This window comes from Falco rusticolus, chromosome 8 (assembly GCF_015220075.1).
Source record: "Falco rusticolus isolate bFalRus1 chromosome 8, bFalRus1.pri, whole genome shotgun sequence".
Taxonomy (NCBI): Eukaryota; Metazoa; Chordata; class Aves; order Falconiformes; family Falconidae; genus Falco; species Falco rusticolus.
The window spans coordinates 34,265,832-34,287,614 of record NC_051194.1 but is presented as its reverse complement, the minus strand read 5'-3'; the positions used below and the strand labels follow the sequence as shown (position 1 = coordinate 34,287,614).

At 40.9% G+C, this 21,783-nt stretch overlaps 1 protein-coding gene across 2 annotated transcripts in view; it reads right to left on the bottom strand.

Annotated features, from left to right (window-relative positions):
- Positions 1 to 21,783, bottom strand: part of ADCY5 (adenylate cyclase 5) — a 223,830-nt gene that overhangs the window by 60,768 nt on the left and 141,279 nt on the right. For both annotated transcript variants that reach the window (XM_037396829.1, XM_037396830.1), the window contains exons 4-5: positions 1,855 to 1,966; positions 1,544 to 1,671 (exon numbers count right to left, since the gene is read on the bottom strand). In XM_037396829.1, the coding sequence (XP_037252726.1) occupies positions 1,544 to 1,671; positions 1,855 to 1,966 (240 nt within the window). The remainder of the gene's footprint in view (positions 1 to 1,543; positions 1,672 to 1,854; positions 1,967 to 21,783) is intronic.

The following is a 21,783-nucleotide window of genomic DNA, read 5'->3' as shown; positions in this document are numbered from 1 at the left end:
GCTTTCAACAGGCCAACTACTGCAGAAAGTGAGACTTTTCTGAACAATGTACATAGTATCCTCATTGTAAGGCTGCTGGCTAAGAGTTGCTGCTTCTCATGTTTTGACAAGACACTTTGTCACCTGCTACTTAATCGTACTTCACGTGGAAGAAATAGCATCCTTTCAAGATCTACTGAAAACTAGTTACTTGCACCTCCTTTTATTTTGCATTTTGCATGCAAACACCAAATGGAGACTGCTGCAAAGCAATAAAGTTTTAAACCAGCAAAGTAAAGGTAGGAAGACCTGACAGTGTACATTGTATACAAAGCAAAGGAATACTGCTGCGTACTGCTTTTTGGACAGGGTCTCCTGGGTGAAAACATACTGCTTTTCAAACTATGTATGTTATGAAAATGAGGCCGAAAAGTGTGGGTGTGTATTCATGTTTTTGCAGAAATTCAAATGGTAAGAATGTACGGTATCAAGCTCAGCAAATAGACAGCTCTAGTTTTTATCAAGATGAAGTGGAAACTCCATCAATGTACTGAACGGAATGAGAGGAGAACTACATAGAGATCTGCTTCTCTGTTGGTACCACTGATATATCAGAAGGTGCTTTTGCAAAATAAAAAGCTAGAAGAGAAAGGCAAAAGGAGCAGAGTCTCTGCAGCAGAGATGGTGTAGACGCTAAGGTCAGCTCAGTTACCATCCAAAACTGACTGAACTTTGTGCCTAAACTTGCATACACTCAAGATGAGTAAATAAATCTTCCCTCTCTGAATTCTGAAAGAATCGGCCTGTGAAAGCTCATGTCCGATGCAAACAATATTCGACATTGTCTGCAGTCCTCTAAGTAATATAACTACATATAGGCCTTATTTACTCTCAAAAGACAGAAATGGTCTGGACAAACACAGGACTGTTAGTCTGACCTCAGGAGCAGACAAAGCTTCAGAACAGATTTTAAAAGGAGAAAATAAAGATAGGGAAGTAAGTGAAAATAAAGGAAAAAGCACCATGGATCTGTCCGAGTCTGTGGCAGACCAACTTTATGGTTTTCTTCAATAATTAAACTGAAGTAAGAAAGCATTGAATCTGACCTTTTTGGCATAGCAACACATGGAGAAGGATTAGTTAAGCTAGACAAGACAGACCTTAGCAGAGGAACTGTAATGTGAGTAAAAAGCTGCTTTGAAGACAGGTAAGTGAAGAGTGACTGAAATTTAATAAAGTTATTAATAATCCTCTGATTTCACATTTCTGTAATTCACTAGAATCCTCCCTTGAGAATGAGACTTCCAGTAATTAGAGTAACCTTTGCCTTTCTCATCAGGAGACTGAGCTCTGATATCCACGTGGCTGTAATGGACTCAAGTGTCTGTCTGTCTGCTGTCAAACCTTTACTGCATTTTGTTTTCTTGTTCCAGCTGGTCTCCGTTTTTGCTGGCATCAGTTCCCTGGTTTGGCTACCTTGCTACTAATGTAAGGAAGACCTAAAAGGAAAAAAAATCTGCTTGCTATTTGTTCTGAAATTCTCCATGGGGAATATGGTACTTACGAGATGGCCTCTATCATATCCATTCCCATTTCAACACAACAGTGTGCATGGTCAGCCCTTGCTTCTGGCAACCCAGAAACACAGTAATAGCAATCACCAAGGATCTTGATACGTAAACAGTGGTTCTCCTAAAAAAAAAAATATTAAAAAAAGTAATAATAAAGGAGAGATAAGTATTCAGCCTATATTCATGCTTGCAATATCTTGCCTTTTAGGGCAGTGAATATTTACAGAAATCCAGTGAACCAGCACAGTATGTCATTTTTGCAACAGGAAAGAAAAAATAATCAGAATTATAATAGAAAACTTACAGCTGCTAGCTTATCAAATCTGGCAAAGAGCTCGTTCAGCGTCATGACCAGCTCCTGAGCAGTACACTGGGAGGCCAGACTTGTGAAACCCTCTATGTCTGCAAAGAGGATGCTTGAGAAAAAAAGAGAAAAAAAAAAGAAAGTGTTACAGAATTTGTTGCTGATATTTGTCTAAGTTCTTGGGTAGAAGTCCAGGGACAGGGAGGCATGTAGGGGTGTCTCAGCCCTATAGCAGCAAGATGAGCACCCATAATGCCACCTTATGATATAGCCTTTATCACATGTAAAGTCCTGTGTGACATGGCCTCATTCCCTCCAGAGACTAGAAAGGGTGAAAAAAACCCACCAGCCTTTCATCCCTCCACCCCTACTCAACGTTCAGAAAATTTACAGTACCCTGGGAGCTGGTGGTGGCATGATAATGCTATCAGCCATCATTAACAACAAGGTGCTGCTACACAATGACCAGATTATCCCAGCTATAAAATCAACACTTACCCATTTTGTTCACATTCCTCAACGTCTCAGCTCAATAACATCACCCATGTCATAACTGTGCTGCAGAAAACCCACACTCTTCTGTCTGCTTCCCCCACTGTCAAAATACAGCCACGAAATAAAGTCCCTCTCCAGTGAATAACCTTAACCTGCCTACCACAGCTTTCACCCCCGCTTTGGTGGTCTGTTTGCACGAACATGCCCCAGCCCCATGGCTGGCAGCACCCTGCCCTGTACCATGTGCCTGGCAGACACACTCCTGCAATGCTGTGCACAAAGCCAGGCGTGACGGCACCACGTGCTGCCAGGGCAAAGGCTTGTGCACAGTAGGGCTGGCTGGCCGTGCCCTAACACGCTCAGCTGTACTGGTGAAGACTTATCGTCTGGCTTTTATGCTCTTCATTCTCTAGAGAAGGAAATATACACTGATGTACCCTGCTCTGCTCATGTCCCAGCTGTATGGGACATGCTTCTCACTCACTGCTTTGGGGTTTTTTTTACAGCTTCTTAAGAACTAACAGAAACGAAACCTCCCATCTGTACCACACCTTCTAGCTGGCTCAGCCCCCGAAACACTATAAAAATATACACCTACAGCACTCAGGAGCTCCTCTCAGTAAGGCTGCAAACAGGCATCACCCAACTTTCTGTGAAATGACAAGTGCAGCCCTTGCCACCTGGGGCAAACCTCTGCTATTAAAAGAGGGATACCAAATTGCTCCCATCTGCCCAGGATGTACTGGGAAAGCCCCCTGAAAGTAGCGTGGACTGTTTTGAAAACACAATTATTTGAATCACAAGTATTAATAACAATTCTTTGATTTCAATTAATCAATTCTAATGTTGTGCTGCAAAGATATTTCTTTTAAACTGGAAAAAGCTGTCTCATTGATAATTATAACATTGAAAATATTGATTTGCAATCAAATGTAGCCATTATGCTAAACTTAAAACTATTCAGTAAAACAAGAACCAGACTATGTCCATATAGATCTAAGATAAAATGTATATATGCACAAACATTTATATAAATACAAAATCCATGACTTATACTTCTGTATTGGCATATTTATCAAGTGGTCAATTTCTTTTTTCAAGCTGATTATTGCATCAAGCTGTTCTTGAATAGGAAGAGAAATGAAAAGTGTAAATAAAAAGGAGTTTGGAATTGTTTCTTCATTAAAAAATAAAACTCCAGCATGTTTTAGGCAAATTTAGGCTATGTTTTCAGTTGAAATTCCCTGCAATGTCCTCATACAGAAAGCAAAACCAACAAAAATATTTTCACAAGCATTTTTTGCAAAAATCCTGAAACACATTTCAATTCTGGCATGCTTTTCATATTTTCCTTCTACATTTCAACTTCAATAAGTCATCAACCAAACATATTGCATTAAATATTTCTTTGCTAGTCAGACTGAAACTAAAGTGTACAAGAAAAAAGCAAGACAGGAATGCAGGGATGTCTGAATCAACATAAACTTTGCCATTTTTTAAACACTTGAGAAATACATAAAAAATAAATCAAGATTTCACATATCTGCAAATAAAAGTAAACCTCCCCAAGAAATACACTTGAAATCAACTGAAGTCTTAGAGATGAGTGTATTGCTTACTAAGGAACTTAAATATGTGTTAATGTGTAATGTACAAATAGGAAATGCATCCAGTTCTTATGGCAGTGACAAAATGTATCTTCTTGCAAGATTGCTCTTCTTCCAGAACTGGGCAAATTGCAGATTGCTCACTTGAGCATGCGTTCACAGTCTAAGCTTGTGTGTGTGTTGTGAAAGCCATGTGTGATAACAGGAGGAATAAAGAGACGTTGCTGCTCTGATGTTATAATAGCAATGGGTATATCTGAAAATACTACGCAGGGATGCCCTGAGCCTTCTCCTCACGCCTGATTCAGAAAATTAGTGCTAGCATAATGTCCTAAGAAACATGGATAAATGACTGAAAGTTGCTCCCTCCATTCATCATTACTATCATGCTAGATAAATGGATCAGACATTCTAGAAGTTAAATTGCAACAATATTTTCAACCAGGCAAATGAACTAATCAGCAGAGACCTATGGACCTATCCTATGCACAGATTTATGCCTTCTCAAATTGAAACTATCTGATGACAACATTTTCTCAAACTTGAAACCTTCTATGGGTGATCAGCAAGTTGTTCTTTGTTCAAATTTAGCAGCCATCTCCTTCATCTTGATCCTTGTCTTGTGCTTCCAAGGACAGCACGGCTGCAGCTCCACATGCAGCTCTCTGGCTGAGTTCTAGAAAACTACAATAATTATAAGACTACAAAAGTGTTTATATGAGAATAAAACCTGGGAAGGTTTCATGATGTGAATCAGAAATGCATCCTGCACACAGGTTGGTAGCAATATTGGGAAGTTAACATTGACATTCCTGTTAGAAAGCCAACATTTACTACATGAGATGCTTCTCGGAATGAGTTTTCTTTAAGGAAAGAGGAATGCATGAAACAATTTCAACAAAGCCAGTTTGATAATTTTTAAGAGGAAAGTCAAGGAAAAAGAAGTTTGGTTTTATCTAAAGCAAAGGAATGAATTGCAAGTATTTTTTTAGATGGTTCAAGTCTCTCCTCAGTCTTGAACATGGACATGATGCTTGGCAATAAGGGGAAGAGCTTCACTTGGCACATGCCTTTTCCTCTTTATATGAAAACATGTAACCAATTCTAAGTAGGTTAAAGTCCTTTGCATGACTTTTTGCACACTGTGTGATTAACATGAGGGTGTCTACCTGCACAGCCCATCCCCTTGCACCTCTTCCATGTCAGCTAACTACCATATGAACCTCTTGAAGCACCTGAGCATGTTCCATTACAGGCTTAAGACAGCTGTGTGACCGGCCCTGCAATCACATACCTATACCACTGACCTATCAGAAGACACTGCCTGGGATACATGGGCTGCTGAGAATGGAAAACATCATCAGGGTATGGAAAGGACCACATGGGAGACGGCAGAGGACAGAGCAGTGATCTGAGAACAGAACACAGAGAGGGAAAAGACACATTTGTGGCAGGAAACTGGAGAAAGAACAGCACATGACTGTCAGAGAAAACAGCCCTTGCAAACAGAAACCCAGCCTGAAGCCTCTCTGTCCTCTGCTCTCAACAGAGAGCTCCAAAAGCCATTAAATCACATTTTACTCCTCTGCCTAATCTGTTCCCTCCACACACTTCCACTAGCACTGCAGCTCCAGCTGCAGAGACAACAACCAGGTTTGTTGCTCTCAGCCTTGCTAATGCAAGGGAGGAATGGGGACCCATGTACATGGTGCTATCCTATGCCACTTCTGTGCCTTTTGTTTTTAACCTCAGTAACCCTTATATTCAGCCTTCTCCCTGTAAATACCCAACAGTCCAGAAGCAACTAGGAAAAAAGTAGATTTCTTTTACAATAGCCATCTGTGAAAAGCACTTGATTCTCACTCTGTGTTTAGTCAGAGCTGTTCTTTAAAAATGAAGTCCGCTGTATCTCCTTACACAAACAACATGTGCAGTGAGGTTGCAGGAGCATCTCCCACTCCTGCCAGTGCATCTTATCCAGAAGAGGAGCCTTAAGAGTTTAAACACACAGCTTCCCCACTACCCTTAGGTCCTTACTCCACACTCCAGTCTTTCATGTCAGACTACCCTTAGCAGTGAAAAGATTTTATTAGAGGACAATGGTGATGGACGATCATGATGAAAGGCACAACTCAAGCCAACTATTTGTCAGTCTTCAGAGGGTAAGGCATTTCCTTGCTGGTGGGAGCACAATACCAGTAATAGGCCTTCCCTGTGCCAAAATGTGGGTTAAATGACAGCGGTCAACATAAGGTCAAATGAAATAATTATTATAGCTATAAAATATCATGAGATAAGTAAGGCAGTGGTTTAGAAGTACTGTTAGCTGAAGCTGACTGTAAGGGATTGACCACACAACCTGCAGCCTAGGCATCAGCAAATATTACCAGCCCTGGGTCCCAGTCCCTTCATCTGGAAGGCTACTGCTTTGCGGAAAAAAGAAAAAAAAAAGTTTAGCATGTAATTAAAATGTTGTAATGGCTTCAGAGCTCTTGATATATTTTCCACTCCGTCACTGCCTTCAGATTTACCATCTGATTGTTTTTTTTCCAGCACTAACCAGGGCACGACCTCAAAAAACCAAAAAAAAATGGTTTACTTCTGGGAAAGACAGACAAGAAAAGGGGAGTTATTAATTTTATACGTTTTCTTTCAAATTGTTTCTGTTTAATCTTGTTTGAAAAGTACCACAAATTGTGTTATAGGGTAGAGGTGAATACTTTCCTAAGCTCCTATTTCAGCTCTATTTCCAGCATAGCTCAAGATTTCATAGCTGCACAAGGCAAGCTCAGTTTTGTGCCTACTGCCCTACGTGGCTCATGACACTGACATGGAAGAAAGATGAAAAGGAGCCTGAGTAGCTTCCAGATCCTGCCATCCTCCCCTCTGCTTCGGGACCAGCCTGATACTTGTCTGCTTTCACCCAAGCCCCCGGCAGGGGAGCAGGAAAGGTGGATATGTGCACTGGAGCATCCCTGTGCTGCTGACTCCTGCTGATTCCAAGAGCCCAGGGCTGTTGGGCAGGGCAGGCTGGGCACACAGCTTTAGCTGCCACTGCCACCAGGATGCCAGCCTCTGCCTGAGCTTGGCCCTTACCAAAACCACCACCACCACTACTATGTACTGTGAGATCTCCATGAACAGGATGTCTAGATGCTTTCTGCACAGTGCTTCACATAACTGCAAAGGCGGAGCAAGGTGAAATTAAGAGAGGAGCAGCTAAGATGCGGAGCCAAGAGAAGAGAATACCCGAAGTGCTGAGCTCAAGCTTTCCCATTTTTTGGTCTGTAATGCATTCCCAGAATAGTTAAGATACACACAGGCAACTCAGGTACCAGCTGAAGCCTTGGTGCAATACCCCAGAGATTGGCAGTGTAAGCCTGCCCAGCTTGGGCTGCTTTCACAGTCTGTGCTCAGGTCCATCCCACTTCACCTTGGGTCCTACCACTGCAGGCTATTTAAGACTAGCTCCTGTAATTCAGGTGATCCTTGCTGTGACTGCACTGCTAACATACCCTGAGGCATAAGCATCACAGGATCTTTCAGATGGCAAAGGATAAGGTTCTTAGCAAGGGTGTGGGAAGGGGAGAGATCTTGGCAGAAAGCAAAGAACGACATAAGGAGTAGGAAGAGCTAAGGACAAGGTGGGAAGCAGGAAACCCACATGAGACATTTTTAAAACCACACACACCTACACAGAATGATTTTGAAGTGCAGCCTTAAATGTCTGAAGCTAATAGAGTTATCAAAGGACGTACATGACACAGCCAGGTTTCCCTGCAAATGCAGGATTATTCAAAATGCTAAATTAAATCATCAGTGTTTCTAATGTAAAAACAAAAAACCAGTCATGTTCTATTTTGAGACATGTGCATGCCATGCACGCCAGCCACAACATAAATCAAGCAAGGCAAGAAACACAAACGCTATCACCATCACAACGGTAATGCCAGTCATGAATATAAACACCATGTGTTACTGGGAACAGAACACCACAGGCACTACATGGGAAACAGAACAAAACCCCAGACTCCGTGAGCTTTAATGACTTATAAAAAACGCAAAGTGCATCTGACTGCATGTGAATTGAAGTCACGGTATTTTATTGCAACAAATGTTACCTACAAGAGAAGATAAAGTTAACGTACCATAATTGTTGTTCCCTAAATACAAGCATTCACAAGCAAAGGTGTAACAAGAGAAAGTAATTTGCTGTAGACACAGTCTGTTCTTGTCAGTGAATTCACTAGGCTAATTGGTGAGGACAGTGTCTCAGGATGCTACTGTTATTTTACACCACCATCCACTGCTACTGGTGTTGTATGTAATCAAGTCATGCTATGAACAAGGAAGAAGAAAAAGGAAAGATGCATTTGGATGAAGATAATAAAACTCTCACTTGAAGGGCCAGTTAAGCCCTTAACACCAAACTTGGCTTTCACAGAAGCACAGAACAGTTGAGGTTGGAAGGGAGCCGAGGAGGTAATCTTGTCAAAACCCCTGCTCAAGCAGGTACACCTAGAGCTGGTTACCCAAGACCATGTTCACATGTCTTTTGAATATCTCCAAGGTGGGAGCATCAATTAAGCAGTTTGGTAAATGAGTCAATTTTTGCACTTGGACATCTGTTTAAAAGCCAGTTCCCCACCACTACTGTAAGTCCAGAAGTTATTTTCCAGCTTCTGCAGCATAAACATAGTATTAAGTTCATCTAGAAGTTCCTAGAATAGACATGGCATCAAGATACACCCAGTCTCTTTCCTAGCTATAGCCACTTGGAGATGGGATGACAAGGAGGACCTCTGTGTGGTCTCTTTTCTACGCACCCTATGCAAGATTTCAGCTTCCAGAAACTCCAAGTGAGAGCACCTTATAGTGCTCTTTCCCTCCTGAATTCGATAGCAATGACAACAAAAGGACAAACCAAAACAAGCCAAGGACAAGTTCACAGCAGTGGCACAGTAACCACGGTCACACAGCATGTCTAGGTAAAGCAGCACAAATGTGAGCAAGGGCAGCAAAGCCCACCTAAGGAGGGTGAAGTGGCCCACACAGATCATCAAGCTGTGTGACAGCCCAGTGACTGGTCCAGCAAAGGCTGTAAGCTACTTCCAGACTAACTTAGGTCTCAACAGCACGTCAGCCTTGCTCTCTAGGGATGTATCTGTGACAGGCTAAGGTCTTAGCCTCAGCCATGTGAAAAGCGTTCTCCAGAACAGCAGGACATCAGACAAACCAGACGTTAAAATACTTCCTTTTCCTACAGTCATGGAAACTCACCACCACCACTCAACAGTAAAAAGATACACTCTCTTTCCTAAACTTACATGGTCATTTAAGAGAAGATCCACTTAGTATTGGAAATCACCTATTATTTCAAATGAGTCCTAGCACTTCTGTGACACATCAGCTGGCACAGCAAGGGGACTCCATCATGCACCATGACAGTGCTCCATCTTCAGATCAGGCATACTGCCTCCCACTTGCTCAAGGGGTAAGAATGCATATATGTTCACAAATGCTGTGATAAGCAAAGCAATACTTTAGAGAGAGAGAAAATAACCAAAACAGGAGAAAATACACACAAAACTCCTACAAAACCAAACCCCTAGAATACTGTGAGCCTTTTCACCTCTTGCTTTCCTACAAAAGACAGAAAGCCTCTTGTCCCTCTTCCAAAGCAGCCAAAAAAGTAAACTAAACCCAAACCCCATACTTGAGAAGTTCACTCTGCAAGACCATACCAACTGAAACTGGTGACAGAGTAAAAACTGACAAAGAAGCAGAAGACCAGATGGCTCTCAGAGACACTGGTGGCAACGTGCAGACTGCCATCCACAGAGCTCCTGCATGATGACAGCAAGGCTCATTGCAAAGATATAAACAGCAGAACCCTGCCTTTACTTGATTTTCCCATGTTTGCTCTCAAATGAGTGTTACCAGAAGTTAGAACTGCCTGGGGGTCTCAGCTGGAAGATGCACATCTCCAGCATAAACTCTCAGCATTTGTGGTTGAAGCTCTGTCTGTGTTGGCAATGTGCTCCTGGGAATGCCCCACTGAGAGTGTCTGACCCTGGGGCACTCAAGAGCTGCTGAGAAAAATGGCACCATACTTTCCATCACAGTCAGTGCTCCTCACCTCAATGCCTGTGGTCTGCCCTTCACTGCTGATGCTGGAAATGAGAAGAAATTAAGATCCTGAAGTCACCAACCAGAAGGGGAAGACTGCAGCAGTCATACAGGAAAAAAAAGTTTCCATGACCTTCCTAGGTTTGCAGTTTACAAGCATGAGTAGTAATCCCAGTTATTGGAATTTAGCTAGAGCTAAGCAGCATCAATACTCAGTTTTTATTTTAAACGTTAAAAACTTGCTACCCTCTCCCTCTAAACATCTTGAGTGAAAAGATTTTCCTATTTCAGCAGGCTATATTTAACCAGATTGATTCTTCACTGGAAACAGAAGTAATAAATAGCCTTTTGGGAAGAAAAACTATTTGGGGAAGGCAAAACAAATAAAGATAGATATGCAGTGGCTACCAGCCAAACGATAGGTGGAACATGTTATAGATGCTTTTGAGATGAATGGAAGGAATTTTACTACTCCATCATCACATACGGTTTCAGCAAGTCAGGAAGAGCCCAGATCAGGGGAGTCATTCTATCAGGGTTTGCATTTAGCAACATTGGGGAAGGTTGTCAGGGAACTAGGTGTCTCTTGTGCACCAGCTGGAGGCAGGCAGCCTTTTGTAAACTCTCAGTTAAATGATTTATATTGGAGGTCTCAATATACGCTGTGTCTCTTCTTTTCAAGGCGTCTAAGCCTCCTGCCCAATACGCAACTCATTGTGTTAGCGACCATGGCTCAACTGCAAAACCAATACAGATAGATATGCAGTGGCTACCAAACTATAGGTGGAACACACTATAGGTGTGTTTGAGATGAATGGGAGGAATTTTACTATTCCATCATCGCAAACCAAATTAGGTGCTGCTGTCTGTCAAACATAAAAAAGAAATCCGAGTGGCCTAAATGAGATTTTGGGTTATTAAGAATGAGACACGTCAGACCTTTTTCATGTATTTAAGAAGGGACTGTTTGGAATGTGAAAATTTTCCCAATCATTCCAGTCAGGGAAAAAAAATCATTTAAGTGAGAAAGATGCCAAATCCATTCCAACTCCAAGTAAGCAGAGGAAGGCAAAGTTGAAGGATATACATGGCCTTTGGCAGAAAGGCGCAAAAGAACCATGCATACTGCTGACCCCAACCGTGTGTCTCCTTTGGCTCTGAGCAAGCCCAGACTACCTGGGCCTGCCTGACCAGTGGCAACTGAGCTGGCAAATCTGTCCAAACTGGCGCTGGATCCAGCCCACACCAAAATAAATCTCAGATTCATTTGTCCCACAAGACAGCCTGAAATCCAAAACTGCATGTAAAACAAAAAGGAAAAGCCATGTTATTTTCTGGTTTTTGAACTTTAGGCATGCTTTTTGCTGTGAGCATTCTTGCAGTCTGTTTTCTGGCATTAGAGGAATCTCTGATGTCAAAATCCTGCCAAAAAAACAACAAGAAGGAAGACAGAGCTAAGAGAATTCTGCAAGAAGGGACTATCCATTACCACCACAGCTGTTGGAGTCTGGCACTATTCCTCCCTGCCCTCCTTCAAGAGAACGGCTTGCAAAAGTGACTGAAACCATAAAAGCAGCACAATAGGAAAGATAAAAAAATGAAAACTTAAGTATTAAAACAAAAGACAACTTGTTGCATAGAGGCTGTGTGCCAGCAATCGATCAATCATCAGAGAAGACAACAGAATAATAATTTTTGGCACAGACAGTTAACAGTTGCACATGTATACCCTGGGTCAGGCACATGGGCTAGATATTGAGTAAGTTGCATCTAATCAACTTTGGAATGCTTTCTGTTATATATTGCTCAGGTCTTTATCTTTGATAGTGAAAGAATGAGCTCTTCATAGCTGTGCAAATTGCATTCAGTTTATTCTTCCCTAGTATCACAGATATTCAGCCAAACAACAATGCTTTTGTACTCCTTACTGAAAAAGCTGCAGTAATTCTGCATGCAGTGGTCATTTCAACCTAATCTTACTTCTTCCTCACTCTCTCCTCTAGCTTCCTCAGTGTCCTGTCCTTTTGTGATTTATTTACTCCACAATTTTGGTAAGTCAGGGTTTCCCTCTGGAAAGCCACTGCATAATGAAAACATTACATTAGTATATAAATGACAGAATTTAAAACATTAAGGAGCAACTATGACTTTCCTATAGTTATCTCATTTTCCCAAGGGAAGTAGGTACCAAAATATGCAGGCTGTTTCATGGATAAGCTGAGAATGGACAAGTGATGTGATGTTCTCTGTACACAATTACCGTTTGTGTTTGGGAGCTTACTAGATCAATAATACTGAAGTAGCCATTTGCTGGGAAAACTGCCAAAGAATAGGAACACGAGTCTTACTGCCCTTTTTGGAACAGTCAACATGAGTTGACTTGTTGCCTTCTCATTTCTATACTTTTAAATGTAATTGAGCACTTGTGTTTTTAAAATGACACTGATGAAACTGTAAAAAGAAATGGACCCAAAGCATATAGAGAGATTTAACCGTGCACACTTCATAATGGCCACTTCTCTGAGAAACACCAATGCAACACCAGTGGAGAAAAATTTTAAAATGAAGACGTAATCCTTTGTTAGTTATTCTGAAAGGTAAAGAGGCTGGCCAAAGAAAATGGTACAGCTCATTAACTGAGGGATCAACTTTTTATTAATTAATAAACAAACCTGATCATAAATTTAATATTAAAACACATGATGTTTTTAGTGAGATGGGAGATTGGCCATAATTTCAGAATTAAATGAAAAGGAACAAATCCTGCAGGAAATTGAACTTGTGACCTGATTATTGTACGCTACATTAATATTCCTTACCTGATAAGAACCAGTAATGAATAGATATCCTTAACTCACGAGTAAAGTGCTCCCAACTTTACAGGGGCTACAATGTTAAGGGGTTTGTTTCCTTTTTAAGATGTGATCTGCCATCATATCGCAATTGATCAATGGCACTTGAGATTTTGATTTGATTCCTTTGGTGACACAGAAAACTCCAGCTGCCATGGAGAAACAATGTAAATATAATGAAATTCTGCACAATCAATATCAGCAGTAGAACCACTCCCCCTTAGAAAGCAGTATAGGTGAGCTCACTAAATGAGTATTTCTATGCAAAGACCATCCTTGAACAGAGAATATTAAATTCTATGCATGTCTTCAGCCCGTAATATACCTCATATTTCAGATACTTGCATATGTCCATTATTTCAGAGATAGCAAGCAGTGTTAAATGTATTCTATGGCATTCAGATTATATACTGCAATATCAGAAAACATCTACACCACTTTCGTTTTATTGTTCTGCTGGTCAAGACACTAGCTATCAAGACACCTTGATTCTAATCTTTGACAGCCCATCATTTGATTCCATGATCAATTACTTACCTGGCTCTGTCTCAAATGTCTGTTTTTATAAAATAAAATGAACCACTGCATCTCTAGCTTCTTAAGCACATTAAGCCTTCAAACTTACATTAAGCAATTGTTAAAATTTCATTGGTGCTAGAAAAGCCACAACACACCATTTTGCAGGGACATCAGTATGGTATATAAAGAAAATACATAAAGTTGCTCAAGGTCGTGTGGGAAACACATGGCAAAGCAGGAGTGTGAATCCTGGCCTCATGAGTCCAGGAAACATCTGCACAAAACCTACTCCTGAGATGCTGGAGCAGGGAACGTGGTGAGGCAGGTCTGCCCACTGCATATGTAAGTCTTTTTAACTTTCCACTGAATCTCCCCTGATTTTTGCAATCAGTGGTTTCTTCTTATAATGAAGCAGGCATATAATTTTAACTTGATTTCAAGAGAATTACTGTAATTGCCACCACCAGAATAATAAATCTGTGTATAAAGAAATGGCTTTTCTCTTGCATTTTCCATCAGAAAATTTAATTTCTGTGTAATGCATTGAGATATTTCACTAAGTCATTTGCTTGCTACTCTCAATATTCGCAAAATACCATCTCCAAATGAAGTTCCTGTAAACAGTTATTAGTTTACCAGTGAACTAATACCAATAAAATCAATAGAGTCTGACCAGATGTCTTCTATAGCATAGAAAGTCACCTTAGAGACCACTTAAAATATATATTATGGTAACATTTCTCAGACCATAAAAATAAGAGGGAAGCTACTGTGTCAGATCTTCCTACATCTATGCAAAACCAGGCTAGCTAATTTTGGCTTTCTATGCCACTACAGTAGCAGCAAATTTGGCTTGAAGATTAAAACCAAAAAGAATTAAATAACTGCCTGGCATTTGAAAGGATGAGTTCAGTTCAGAACAGTGGGTGTCACAACTTCAAAACACTTCTGTATATTCATCTGTTATGTACACTACAAAACTAACAGCTACTTCAAGCAAGGAGTGAAACTGGAGTCACAGATTGCTGGTGTCCCAGTGTTAGGGTGGCCTTTCACAAAGCTACATGAAATGGAATTAAAGTGCCATGGAGGACACATACCCATCTGAAGGCTAGCACAGCTGGCAATAAAATTGTGCCTAATGAGTCACAGGACAAACAGGTTGGGACTTGCCCCGTAGAGGATTCAGGGAAGCCAGAGCTAAATTCACTTGCAGAACAGGAAGAAGTTTGAACAAACCGTCTCGTGTGAAATGTCTTACGGAGTATGTATGTTAACAGCTACACAGCTCCTGTCCCTAGCACAGACACATTTAGGTTTCTAAACAGATGCCTTTGATTGCTCTTCCAGATAGGAGTAGCCATAACTGTAGTAAAGTGTTTCTAAAACAACGTATCCATGCTCTCCCTCAGGGCGCTGTACTGTAACTGCATGAATTAATGCCCTACAAGTTTCCAGCACAAACAGGGCCCAAGGCTGTCAGGCAGATCCGGAGCAATGGAGAGGGGAGCGGAAGGAAACTGAGCACGCAAACAAAACACAAACCGTAAAGATCTCTGAAGAAACTGGAATTTGCAAGATGCACACTAAGGCAAACAACAGCTGTGGTATTTGATGTTTGTATAGCTGTTTTTAATGCTCCTATAGTTCAGATATCAAGAGATGATTCTCTATTCTTAAGTACCAAGCCACTCTCCGGAAGCCTGAAAATGCTTAGCACAGCTACTCTATTTCTTATATACCACAATAAACAAACTTGGAAAGGAGCTGGATTCTAAAAGCCAGTGCAAAGAAAGAAACAAAGGGGGGAAAAAAAGCAGCAGCCCACACAGCATCAAATGCTGGTAGGCTCAGTGCTAAATAGCAGATGATTCTTACTGAATAACTGCCCTAGATTTTGCAAACAATACAGGGAACAAAAATAGAAACCCATTTACATATTGCTGTTAATAACTTTATTTATAGTGTCACAGCTAGAACACAATAACTGCAGCCACGGCTTAACTTGAAAGCCATTCACTGTGAAAGAGTCAGACAGATACTGTTTTCTCAGCCCTTATGCAACTGAAAAAAAATCCTGCTGACAACAGCCAGTCACCAGAATCCTAACAAACAGAACCAGAAAAAAGTTAACAGCAAAGCCAAAAGCAAATCATCCACAGGATCCCACTGGCCGCTGCCCCTCCTGGTTACTTCAGACATGCTGTGGTTAGTCAAGGACTACTGAGGCTAGAAAACACAGCAGATACATTTTCACTTCAGTTTGAGCCTTATTATAGCATCTTACAGGAATACTTGACTGGGGTTTTTCTTTTTTTCTTTTGTCTTATTATTAAGAAAAACAGATAAAACTCAGACCAAGTCAGCAGCTACAATAAAAAAAAATAAAATAAAGATACATGTCCAGCATTTAAGAACAGCCCTACCACATCCACACTGCCTGCTACATGACTGTAGCCACATCTTTGCTGGGGGCCCACATTCCTGCCAGCTAAAATACTACTGGCCTGTTACAACAGACTGGCACATCTTTATGGAACATTAATATACACATAAATTTGTAACCTTGATTTCTTAGTATTCTGCAAACACCCACTAGATATAAGTAAATGGAGTGAGAACAAAGCAAGGGAACCGTCTCTTAAGACCCTTCGCCTGAGAAGTGAGAAAACATGGATCTGAATTTTCCTCTGCCTGAACTGGACAACGGGTTATTTTGGATTGGGAACAGGGGTGCCCTCAGGACCTCGTGCTGCAGCTGCTCATTATGTATAAAATACTCAGAATAATTAGATGCAGAGACAGCAAGCACCCCGCTCTGCCCTGCTGATTACAGTGCGCTCTGTGACATAGGACAGCGGGACTCAAGCTGCTGCTCTGGGCTTTGATTCTTTTATATAAAAAAATGAAATAGAGTTAACAAAAGAGAATGAGGACGCCTTCTTCTGTTAGGGCCTCTCCTAGGAGATGTGGCCTCAAATGCCCTCTGGCACATGGGAAAACTGAATCCAGATAACCTACACCAGCATGTGGGTCAAGCCCCTATGCTCCCAGATGAGCATGGCATGCCTCATCACTTGTGTCTCTTCAGATCTTTACTACCTGTGTGCTTTACTTTCTGTCACCTGGAATGTCAACTGAATTAATTAATTTCTCTGGGTTTTCATTTTAGTGAGGAACTGAAAGATGCCTGTTTGACATGGCAGCCCAGCCGAAATGTGCTGCTAATTCCCCCCGCAAGCACAGCCAACAGTCACGAGAAGCACCCAGCACAAGGAGCACGTGTATTTGTGCACACTCCCTGCTTGCTCTTTCTGCACAATTCCTCTGCAGTGCAGGCAGGGCAGAGCCTTCAAGGTCTAGTCGTTAGGACATTTCTGTAACAGCAGCCATGCATTTTGTAAGCTCTAATCAGTCTCGCTACCAAGTAAAATTAAAGAAATCACTGTCAATCTTGGTCTCTCCATTCCCCAACCCTAACCTCCCCTTGTGGGGTTGACTGGTAGCAGTGCATACCTTCACAAGAGTTTGTGAGCATAAGGCACTAAAAATGCACGTGGTGTTTCCAGGCCATTCCCATTATCCAGCAAGATGACTTAGAATTTGTTCAGTTATTAGTAATACAATAAATGCTGTGTCTGATACACATAATGGAAAAATAAAAAGCTGCAGGACATGAGAGACCAACAAAATACAGCTTTTATGATCCTCCACTAGAAATGATCCTTGAATCTGCAAGAAAAATAACCTAAAAAGGGATGAAAGAATATACTAAAGAGATTTAAATAAGCCAGTGAATGCATGCATTTAAGCAAAATACACTGATCTAATAAATGCTAATGAAGTTCATATTGGGCTTCTGCATTACAAAAGTGTAGCCCTGGATGATTCTCAGCAGACATACCATTTTATAGCAGATGAAAAAATATTTTCACCATCCCGTGCCATTTTCAGATTCAGAGGTCCCCCTCAAAATGACACATTTAATCCTTAAACACCGCTTTAGTTTTGTACAGTTGTTCTCCAATACTATTTTTTCTCCCCCCCACCCTGCCCCGCCCCCGTTCTTTTTAAGCTTTCAGGGAGGTACCACTTTCAGTTGACTCCTTCTACCACTATATACTTCCAAGGAAAAAGAGCTCAGCAGGTAAGCCACATCTGCAATTTCAAGGTTTCTGGGCTTTGCAAGAAATTTGTAATCACTTCAGATTTCAATAACAAAATATTCAGTTTGCAGCTGAAAATTACAAAGAATACTGGATCTCAAAACCAGAATATGACATACCATTTATATACCATAACACAACTTTGTCTCTACATTAGACCTGTCATCCTAAACTGTGACCTGCTGGCTGCTATTCTGCAGAAGGGAAGATTCTTAAGGAAAAAAGGCAAAGATGATGTGGGGTTTTTCCTCCTTTTTAACTGAAACAAAGTAGAACTACTAAATCAAAAGGCCTCTTTTTCTCTTGCCTGGAAAGAAAAAGAATCTCACAAAGGGGCTTACAGTAGTTTTGAATGCAATCCAGAACAAAAGGTTCCAAATGAAACAGAATAATTATACTTTTATGGATCAGCATTTGGCTTCTGTTGAAGCCTGATCTGTAACTGCAATTGCTCAAGTTCCCCTGAGCAGAAGCCAAAGTTTTGTTTGCTGTGTTCTACAAATTGATTCTTATTAGCTCATTCTTTGGAAACAGCCACAGCAGAAAGCATCAGTGCATTGGTGTGCACGCTCCCAAGACTGGAGACTCTCCACCAGAACTGTGATGGCACACAACTGTCTACTGGTTAAAACTGCATGCATCTCTTTTCCATTCTCCAGTCTCCTTTCCTCCAGTCTATTGCTAAAAAATGCTAACAATTGCTAAATTTGCTCCTTGTTTTCCAAGGTTTTTTGGTCTTTTCTGTCTTTTCTGCCTACCTCCCCACCCTGCAAATATCCCATCAGCTCTGTGACATAGGTCTCTCATCTCCTTCATGGCCCAGGATGTTACAAAGCATCTCTCCAAACTGCTACTGCATTCAGCACTGATGCAGGGGTCTGCTAGGCTTTGGAGATAACAGAAATTAAGTAGTTGTCAAAAGGAGGGTTGTCCTACTAGCCTCCTATTAGCAACACATTACCCCCCAGTGAGTAGAAAATAGAGCCAGCGTATTATCAGACTCCACAGAGAATCAAGCTTAAAGTTAACCACCCCCCCTCCCCAAATCAACAACAAAAAACTCCAAACAAAACACCTGACATGGTGTATCAACAAACTGTCACTACTATATCTCTGCTGGAAAAATTCCCCACTGCCTCACACATTCAACCTTCCTCTTCATGTGGGAGGGCAAGTTGTGCTTCCAGATGCTCTGCACAGCTACCGTTGGGGATAGACATTTACAGATGATCTTACAAATGAACAAAGCCGTGGCCATCCAGCCCTCTGCATGCCACTTACTGGGGAGATCTCTGCAACAGAAGGCTAGGAGAAAATATTTTGCTGAGAGTCACACAGATCCAAGCTTCACAAGGGGTCACTGCACTAGGTTTTTGGGTTTGAGGGTCAGCTCTGTAGAACTGGAGTTGAGGAAGCTGATTTCAAAGCCTGATGATCCTCCTGTATATTTAAGGGGTTCATTTAGGAGTTTGGATCAAACAGGGACATGTAAAGAACATAGAATTTCTCAGACCTTTGAGAGCCTCAGATATTTGTCAAGCACACATACAGCAACCACAAAGATCCCTGTAGCCATGATATCAGAGAAGATAATACCTATATCCTGTATTTTGTTTGCTTTTTAAAGCATATCACACACGTATTTCTTTTCAATTTCTGAAAACTATTTGCAAACTTCCGAGTCCTCAGAATCTATATGGTCTTACAAATCCTTATTCCAACCATTTAAAACTGCATGCATCTTTCTAGGGCTTCCTAACAAACAAACGGACAAAGAAAAATCTCAATTTTCTAAAAGGAGCGCCTCTACCATTGCACAAGGCCAATCCCCTGCCAGTGGTGTATGGGATGTGTGTGTGCATGCGTGCTGAAATTCATTTAATCTCTTTGGTCTTTTGCCTTCTTTGCTGTTTTGTGCAGTTTCCTGTTGCTTCTCATTTCTGAAGCAACCTGTTCTTAGCTTGGTTTCTCATAGAAACACCATTTATGGAATTATGCAGCCTGCACAGTCAGTACCAGCCTCTCCCTAACTTTTTAACCACTTAGTATCAAGTAAAATTAATAAAAAAGAGGAAGTTTAAAAAATATACGACTTTCAATTACTGGAGGACATATACTCAAGTTAGCAATGCATTAACTTCAGTCACAGGATACCAGACCACTTGAGAGCTCTTCTCCACTAATTGGTTTCAGCTTTTGTCTCCTCTTCATCATTTTTCCAGTGTCAAAATTATATATAAACCAGTAAGAACAGATGCACAAATTAGCAACAATTGTTGAGGGATATAAATATAGTTATAAGACAAGAGAAGTTAATCCATCCCCATCCAAAACTGTGCCTCAGTTTGCAGCTTCTGTAAGAGGGCTTTAAATATTTTTGAAAAGTTCAGTGCATTACGGAATAAAAAGTTGAACTGCTTTTTGCTTTTCAGTCATTATAGTCTGAGGAGGAAGCAAAAAGGTAGGATGATTTTAACAAGAACCTCTTCAAGTGTTATATAAATTCAGTGTTCTTAAAACCACTTTGCATGTTAACTAGATGACAAAATAGTTTGTTAACTGAAATTTAACCAAGTTTTACAAAAGGAAAGCAAGTCTGTACAAGCAAGTCTTTACAAAAGTAAAGTTTTGGTTTCTCTGAAAGAAAACTCAATTTTCATTGTCAAGTTTAGTCCACAGCAGAGAAGACTAGGGGTGCATTAGTTCAATAAACATAAATTGATGCATTTTTTTACTATAAGTTTGATACATTTGTTTTTATTATCAGGCCAATCAGTTGCCTGACATATTTTTTTAAAGTATATTTTCAGTGCTATTGAAGAAAAAAGGGAATCCAACCTTGCTGAGTTAAAATACTGCTCTGTAAACTTCTGAAGGCACCTTCATTATTCTCTCCAAATTACTATTCACAGAATTTCATCATTAAAACATCTAACACACTTCACTCCATCACCCTGTGAACTTCACAGACCCTTGTGTAAACTCAGAATAGCAGGGTGTGAATTATACATCACAGGCTCTTCCTAATTGCTGATGGCTTGCTGGTGGCTGCAGATCTGCAGTGACTTGGCACGCTGCACTTTTGGGATGTTATCTTTATTACAACACACGTGTTTAAGTAATGCATCCAGCGGGGTGCCTTGCAGCCAGTTATTTATCTGTTTTGTTCTCTGGAGGGTACAAGGCGCTCTCATGCCCCTGAAGACACCAGGAGTTCCCAATAGGGACCAAATTCACAATATATTCCTAGTTCAAAAAGATTGGCAGAGAGTCAGATGAATACTTAAACAAGGTAGCATGTATTTGTTCTTCTTAAAGGATGCTGTGCACAGTGCACAAAAACATAGGTTTAATAAAATATATAAACCAGCTCTATTCTTTGACTTAAAATTTTTCAAGACTGAACCATTGATACACACATACTGAAAAGAGGGGGTGATCCTGGGTGGAAAAACTCACTCTAATATTAATGCTCAGGCTTATCGCACAGCTTTCATGTTAAGTTCAGGTGTAACAATGGCTGCAAACTAAGCAAATTCCTCTCTCTACACATGGATTTTATCTTGAATGTCTTTATCCAAAAGACAATGATTTTCCCCCTCAAAAACAACAAAATGGCTAGGAAGTGTCAAGCAATTAGTGGTACTAATAGCAAAGTAATTCACATTCACTCATGAGTGAAACCTACTTCCACACTTACAAAAATTATTACTAACTTAAAAAAATAAATACATTATATTTTCTGGAAAAGTAAAAAGCCAAGATTCACTCCGGGCAGACACTGGTAGAAGTTCTCAGGAGCTGGCTTTTGACAAGGAAACAGAATTCCTGTTTAGGTAAAATTCACTGCCATCATTTGGGGGAAGACGTGGGAAGGCGGATCCTTTCCCTCCTACTCACTTTTCTCAGCCTACAGCCTCAACCAGAAGCTATGGCAATGCAGGAGGGGCCTGAACCCAAATGAAACCCACACAGTTTCCCCCCACCTACCTGCAACACTAACCTTCTGCTTGGGGCATATACCTTGAACAAAGAAAAGGAGGTAGAGGTCTTGCTAAGACTTGATTCTGAGAAACAACCCACCGACCCATTAACACATTTTGGGAGGAGACTGAAGCTCACAGACTGGCAGGTAGAGCAGTACCAGGAAGCAAGACATGG